The sequence below is a fragment of the Hoplias malabaricus genome, chromosome 15, assembly GCF_029633855.1.
Source record: "Hoplias malabaricus isolate fHopMal1 chromosome 15, fHopMal1.hap1, whole genome shotgun sequence".
Classification (NCBI taxonomy): domain Eukaryota; kingdom Metazoa; phylum Chordata; class Actinopteri; order Characiformes; family Erythrinidae; genus Hoplias; species Hoplias malabaricus.
Window position 1 is genome coordinate 13,381,564 of NC_089814.1, and position 7,739 is coordinate 13,389,302.

The 7,739-nt window shown below is 37.8% G+C and overlaps 1 protein-coding gene across 3 annotated transcripts; it reads right to left on the minus strand.

The window, feature by feature from the left end:
• Positions 1–471: 471 nt before the first annotated feature.
• On the minus strand, positions 472–6,801 carry ftsj1 (FtsJ RNA 2'-O-methyltransferase 1). 3 transcript variants are annotated; one of them, XM_066646310.1, is made up of 11 exons: positions 6,562–6,682; positions 5,353–5,481; positions 3,514–3,583; positions 3,218–3,317; positions 2,982–3,060; positions 2,692–2,744; positions 2,456–2,509; positions 2,181–2,283; positions 1,790–1,873; positions 925–1,028; positions 472–838 (listed from the first exon to the last, which is right to left on the minus strand). In XM_066646310.1, exons 2-11 carry the CDS (start codon positions 5,471–5,473, stop codon positions 641–643), a joined length of 966 nt encoding a protein of 321 aa, XP_066502407.1. In that variant the 5' UTR covers positions 5,474–5,481; positions 6,562–6,682; the 3' UTR covers positions 472–640. The 3 variants fall into 3 exon arrangements, with proteins under 3 accessions (XP_066502407.1, XP_066502408.1, XP_066502406.1); XM_066646311.1 differs by having other exon boundaries at positions 6,613–6,640; XM_066646309.1 differs by having other exon boundaries at positions 473–838; positions 6,680–6,801.
• Between the last annotated feature and the right edge of the window lie 938 nt (positions 6,802–7,739).

Consider the following 7,739-nt stretch of genomic DNA (forward strand, 5'->3'; position numbering starts at 1 on the left):
TAGTTACCAAGGACAAGTTTCCAATACGTAGAAAAGGACAAAACTAATGACTCAAAAGTTACCTGCCCACTGTCTTCTATTTATAATCAAGCTAATGTCAGTTTTGTAGTAATCTTCATTATGAATGTGGCAGGGATCAGGCAGAAAAATCATGGGAGTAATGATTTAAATATAGCACAGCCATCATTCAGTTTAGGTGTACAAACATTTAACTGCAGCCATATTTGGCTTCTGTGATAATAACCATAACTGTGGCAGTGTGTAGGTATCACGAAAGGCAGGGACAAAATTAGACTGTTTGTAGGAAAAGGGAAACAGACAGAACTGATGTCAAGGATTCAGAGCTCAATGAACAGATTTCATTAAACAGATATTAAAATCATGCCTTTCTAAATAACATCTACAGCTGAGCACGTCTTTTTTCTCTCAAAGACTTTCATTACATTTAAATAAAATCCAGTGGCATAAAACCCTTCTTTTAATGTTTTTAATATTCAAATAACATTGCTTTCATGGCAAATACAGTAAATTTTCAGTAAAACAGCCACTGAAGACTAAAGGCAGATTATTAAGGAAACAAAAGCATAAAATCTTAGAAGCACAAAGAATTTAAAAGTATATTCCAAACATGCTGGACTCTTCAGTGATTTCCTGATGGCGTATCAGTTTCCTGATTTGTGCTGAGGTTCATGGCAGAAAGGGAATCATCTAATAAGGCTGACGGTGAGTCTTCTTTGGCCAACAAGTTGTTTTTGCGTAGATGACAGGCTTGCTGATAAGGTGGTCGAATCGGAGGCTGAGTGGGTGGCAAATACTGATATTCCTTACTGGAATCAAGCTGAAACCAAATATCCAGATCAAATAAGAGTTAATATCTTAGTCAAGAAAGCAGCTTTGTTTTAACAGCTCTATCAGTTTGTTTACCTGAAGAGGGTAGGTCCTGTCAGAATCAAAAGCACTCAGGTCTCCACACGCTAGGAATGGAACAATGATTCTATTTGGCCCCTCTAGCTGGTTAAAATCGACATCTAACAGAAAAAAGGACACCAGACAATTAAACTGGCCACACACACAAAAACAACCTTTCTGTATATACATTTTAATATATTACATCCCTCTATACACATCTTAAAATGGCCCATTTTCATTCATTCATCCATTGTCTGTAACATCTTATCTAATTCAGGGTCACTGTGGGTCCGGAGCCTACCTGGAATTCTGGAAGGGGTGCCGGTCCATCGTAGGGCACCACACCCACACCCACCCACCAATTCTTGCCCTAAGCCCATCCTGGAAGTGACGTTTGATGTTGTCGTCAAAAGGGTGAGTAAAGGTAACGTTAAAATATCACTGTTAATATAAACTAAACTGCCTAAAATGTATATACGTTTACATCACTACAGTTAAAAAAGGGCTTTTCCCTTAATTTCAGCATTGTCATTTTAATAAAGACAAAAGACTTTAGTATCACTTAAAGGGTTAATATTTCTATGTTTTCTGAGAAGTCTTGTTATTGGTTTCTGTGAAGAAGGTTACAGTCCCTTGGTGGATCATGGGTAATTCCCTTCACAAAAGTGTCCTCTTCAGCAGACATGCAGGTGGGGCACTCTTGTGCACCCTTGTTGAGGACAATTAAACAAAATAATAATTGGGACACCCTTAAGCCTTGCACACAAGGGTACAAATGTGAGTATTTGGATAGGGGACAAAGGGGACTGTGGAAGAAACCGGAGCATTATTATTATTTTTAAGATATATTTGCAATGTATAAAATCTTCTATTTTATTACCATATGAATGATCGAGTAGTGGGTTTGACATGTTGGGAACATATCCTTCAGGCGGAGAGTAATTCTGGCACACCACAAATGACTCTTGGGAAGAAAAGATAAAATAAAATAAATAAATAAATAAAAAAAATAACAACAGTTATTTTAACTACCAAAAAATATCAAACAATATTTGATGGGTCTTTATTTTGTGTATATTTTGTTCTATGGAAAGCAAGTGTGCTTCTGTATATTCCCTGAATTAAACTGTTAACACTCTATAAAAGTAGGCTCCCAATATGGGGATGGCTATGTTTAAACATTAGTTTAAATAAAATGTCAGAGTACGGGATCAATCCCAACAGTATGCGAGAATTTCATTTTAAAGAGAACATGCAGTAGTAGTACTCACCGATGCTGGAATTGCGGCTGCTGCGGGGTTTGGCGCAGGTGACCGATTTGAAGAAAATTTTGAGCTGAGAGTACAGGAGAGTCACATCTTTGCCTCTAAAAATCTTCACTCAGACAAAAGCAGAGAGTGATGTTCAGTTATGATTAGGCAAATACCCTTATCTTGAATGTTTTGATGTTAGAAATGTAATTCTAAAATGTCTTTCTAAAGAGGCAGCACCGTAATTACATTATGAAGCTTTACATTATCAAAATATTAAGTTTAAAGAAACCTACCTTTGCTACAAAGATCCCACCAGGTTTCAGGACATGGGTTGTGATATTAAGAGCCTAGAGTTCAAGTGGCAAAAGTTCACTTTAGATAAATTAGTGGTGACTTTATATATATTTGCCTTACTACTCTGGACAAACATTTGAGTTTTACCCTATGTTCTCAAGCCAAAAGATAACATTTTTAATGCTCAGAAAGGGGCAAGATGTATGTCACATTGAACTAGAGGAGTTGTACCTACCGCCAGTAAGAGCTGGGCTTGAATGTACTCGTCTACATCATGCAGACCTGTAACTACAAAAACAAATGAAAACTGTTAAATTCAGCAAATTCCATACTGGCAATGTGTGAAGCCATTCTCAAAGATATACCTGACTGTTAAAATAAATGGATATCTTCTGGTAAAATCTAGCAATAACAAATTAATAGTTTCTTATCTATTAATATCTACTTTTCACTTTCAATGCAAGACTTTAGAGATTAACACTTGCAAACTATACATATTGCCTATAAGAAAATTATTAAATTCACCATCAGGAGCTCCATCACACACCACCAAGTCTGCGGATTGTCCCTCAAAATGCCTGATAATCTCCTGAGCTGTGGAAATCTACAATAAAACACAAACTTTTCAGTGGTCACTCATCCTTCATCAATCATATGAAATGTATTTAATCACTAGGAGGTTGTAAGACTTGTAAATTTCGGCACTAGTGTATTTTTTACCCAGGTACTACAAGCCACAGTTTGTAAGCACAATGCTGTACCTTGGTAATGTCACCCTGAATCTGAGTGACTCCTGGCAGAGGAGCCATAGCCTGCAGATCCACTGCCACAATCTTCACCTCTTCACTTGATTCCTTTCCTCTACAAGTATGGCATGTGATAGATAAAACAGTATATGGTTTTATTATTACTTAAATCTGGGAAAACTATACTTTCTTTTAGGTTATATCTACAAATTTTAGCAAACTCTTGTTAAACAAAATGAGAGCTTATTTATGAGGAAAAAGTACTTTTGGACAGCTGGTACTGCCGTACAAATGGTATTGAGAGAACTCACCGGAGTTTGCGGCTCAAAACTTGGCTCCAGCTGCCAGGGGCAGCACACAAGTCCACAGCTCGATTAACACCTGCAAAAAACCTACAGTCATAATGTGCAGTTGAAATGTGTCTTCCACATTTAACCCCTCTGTAGCAGTGAAAACACACACTCAATAGCACACTAGGGGCTGAGAGCAAACACCCAGAGTGTCAGGCAGCCATCCCCGGGGCACAGGGAGCATTTTAGGGGTTCAGTGCCTTGCTCAAGGGCACTTCAGACATGGATGTCTCTGCCTGTCCTGGGAATCGAACCCGCAACCTACTAACCTCAAACCATTAGGCCAAGGCTGCCCCCAAAGTGATAATGTGACCTTTCATACTAGATGTTTACAACTGGACTATGTGATAGAAGACATAAAACCAACACAAGCATTGTTTTCTCTGCCATTTTGGAGCTATTCTCTGCTCAGTTCTGTTCTGTAATTAGGGAACATTTAGCATATTTTTTTCTTTTGATTTCTATTTATTTGGGATGAACAATGTCTCTGATTTAGGACTAAGGTTTGCCCTGATACACACTAATATACTTAAATGGGAGAAACTTTGAATGTAATTGAAGGTTGCTGTGCTAAACACAATGATCCTTGATTAGTGCCACCTTAAGTAAATCACAAAAATAAATAAGTCCAATTATCTGTCCACATTTACTGATGATTATTTGAAAGTCCGCTTGAGAATTGGTCCAATAAAACAAAATGAAAAAGACTGTCGCTAAAATGAAACAAATAAGGCTGTCACTGTCCAACCTGCCCTCTACCCTTGTGGACAAGTCAGCCATTTACCATTCCAGGTAGATCATGAAGACCTGATTTTATATAATTTTATTTTACTTACCCATTAATTTAACCATGTAAGTCATTAAGAACAAATTCTTAAAATATAGCGGATCTCAAGCCAAAAACCATTAACCCCAGACCTAATAATTCCTCCAACTGACATCCCCAGACAAAGCCTTGACTATTGTGTGCTCCCTTGACTGAAATATAGCCTAGTATAGATTAATATTGTTAAAGGTGACATAATAATCCAAAAAAATGCTTTTTTTTTTGCTGAGTTTGCTCAGTGTTGAATATTCTCACTTTGCTTATACTTCTCCAATTCTAATGCTTTTGCTTCTTTTTACCCCTCACTGTAACAATACTCCAAAATAGTGCTTGGTGACATCACAGGCGATAATCACACGTGAATTACAAAGAACAATACATGTCCTGTTCATCCAATATTTGTCTGAATTTAAAAATATTTAGAAGCAGATTAGACTTCATGGGACCACCTGTGTCAATTTTTCGGAGAGTAATTATAATATACACATATAATTGGGCGGCACGGAAGCTTAGTGGTTAGCACGTTCGCCTCTCAGCGCTGGGATCTTGGGTTCAAGTCCCATCTGGGTGGAGTTTCCATGTTCTCCCCGTGTCTGCGTGGGTTTCCTCCGGGGTCTTCCTCCCACAGTCCAAAAACATGGAGGGTAGGTGAATTGGCTTCTCTAATAAATGTCCTGGTGTGTGAGTGAATGAGTGAGTATGTGAATGAATGTCTGTATGTGTGGGTGAATGGTTATGTGCCCAGATGTGGATTGGCGCTCTATTCTGGGTGAAATCCTAGTGCCCGATGCATTCCTCCAGGTGGACGGTCGTTCCTGGTTGAGAGTACGCTGTGCGCGTTTGGCTGCTGCTTCTCGCCAGTGTGTGTGTCTGTGGATTGAGCGTTCTGAGCAGGGTGGATTGTAAAGCGTCCTTGGGTGTCTAGAAAGGCGCTACATAAGTGTAACAATAGATAACTAAAAAATAAGACTTACCCTTAAAAAGGCTGAATTCTTCATCTAGCTGCAGCAATTTGAAGGCACTTCTCGCTCTCCAACCCTCTTCTTTAGCCAGTCTGTAGTAAATATCCCGTTTGTCTTTGGAAGAGCGACCCATTTTTAAACCTAGTTTAAAAAATAAATTAATTAAAATAAAAAGATTAATTTGCTTGACCAGGGTTCCACAAAATATGACCCTTCCCTAAAGTTTTCCTGGTTCTCTCTTTAGAAAAGAAGGCTCTTTTATACAACATATGACTTCTTTTATATTACTTTCAACCTTTAATATCGATTATAATTGAAATACAGTGGAATGTGAAGTACACGACATGGACCAAAAAAGCCACACATTAATCTCAGCAACAAAGTGTAGTCCCAATTTTACACTGTTCCTCAAGTTAAGACCTTTACAATACCATGGCATAGCAGGTATTATTCAGTTGAAGGACCATTTTCAGTGCTGCAGTGAAACTCACTTAATGGTAGCATGTGTGTCATGCACTTGTATGAATGAATGAATCAGAGCTACTGGAGTTTTTTTAACCCTTCAGTGACACTGCTGGACTAAGGATAGCCCTCATATCCAGCAAACAGCATCTTTTTTTTTTAAATCAAAGATGAAGGGCTAGAGAATGACCAACACAAACTGTAAAGCAACAGATGATCTACTATCTCTGATATAAATCTACAAAGGGGACCATCAGGGTAGGTAGGTGTGTCTAACACAGAGGGCACAGTAAAAGCTACACTGCTGTGTCTGAATAATTCGTACAATCGCAAACACCAACCATGACACCCTTGTCAGTGTCCATATAAGACGTAAAAATATAATAATTGCACTCTGGTGATCCTGAAGAACGAGGTGAAAGGGGACAAAAAAGCATTCAAAGCAACAAACGGACTGCAGTTGTGTAATTACGTGCTCCTGTATGTTAAGTTAAATGGAGCTGAAAATCAATGCAAAATACGCATATATTATTACTTTAATGTCCACACGGTGTTAATTTATAAAACAGCCTTTAGAAAAATGTTCAGCCGTTAAAATCTTAAAAGTTATTTATATGTCATATTTGCTAAGCTATATTATATATCTCAAAAGTTAATGCATCTTAGCGTTTGACTTCTCAAAACATCTCCGCCAATGCTACCACGTTACTCACAACGCCTGAAAACTAGGCCTTTTTAAAGTAAAGAAAGAACACTAACGTTAAGAAATATATTAAGAAGATAGCAAAGCTTCTACCAGAAGGTTACAACCTGATAATTACAAAACAGCTGTTCATTTATAAAAACGTCTATTAATATATCAGCGCTAACACCTCACCTCTTGATTTTTCTTCTTCCTTCGGGGTTTAACTGCAGACTAAACATCGCAACGGCGCTCTTCTGCCACCTGCAGTTAGAAAGACTACTCTCACTGTTTACTCCACACTAAATTAAAAAAATTCTCACTGCTCCACATGTAGTGCACTTCATGGGTCATGAACCTGGCTTCTTCTACACCCAGCGTCCTTCATTATATGTCAAATAGATAGCAGTAAGTAGAATGTAAATGACTTTCTATTAGATATTCATATTCAGGCGTACAGTTGTACCTTCATGACCTGCCAATGGTGCAGTGTGTGAAGGAAGCAATTTGAGATGCAGCCTGTGGCATTTATTTTCACTTAAAGTAGTCAACACTCATTGTTAATTATTCAGCACCAGGAAAAAAAGAGAAAAATATATTTAGCAAATTATGTTTTCTGCATTTTTCGTGTTGCTAAAAAATCTAGATTAGACTCGCATTTAATACTCTGCAGAAATACTTTTCCAGATTTCAGTCTTAGAACTTGGTGGAATTTTCTGTTTCTAATAACCAATGTGTTCCCAAACACATTCGGTGACTTTGTGGTCTGGGCTCTGGGTTGATCATATGTTCTGAGAACACCAGCAGTTTCTTTGTGATTTGCATTTTTTTTTTCTATTTCCTTTTCTCAGTATTGGTGTTTGGGCAACTTTACATCGTTGCACAAAACCAGTGTATGTTTTTTTTTGTGTTGGAGCTTAATTTTCTTTCCAAAATTTTGTTTTAAAATTGCATTATGTATAATTTTATGGTTGGAATTAAAAGGGGTAAAATTACAGTTGGTAACTCTTATTTGTTTCTGGTGCAATTCACCAGCAGCATTTCAAATAACTTTAGCCCAGCTAGATGTAACATGGGAAATACAGAGATGATGGCATCTCTTCAAATGCACACTTGGAGATACTTTGCTTAGACGTGCCCCCTGCACTTTCTCCCATGACTGATTCCAGTCATGAACTGGTGGGGTGAGTCTCTTAAAATTGTTGAAGGTAGCTATACTATACTATACTATAGTTCAAAGCAGCTATACGTCAGC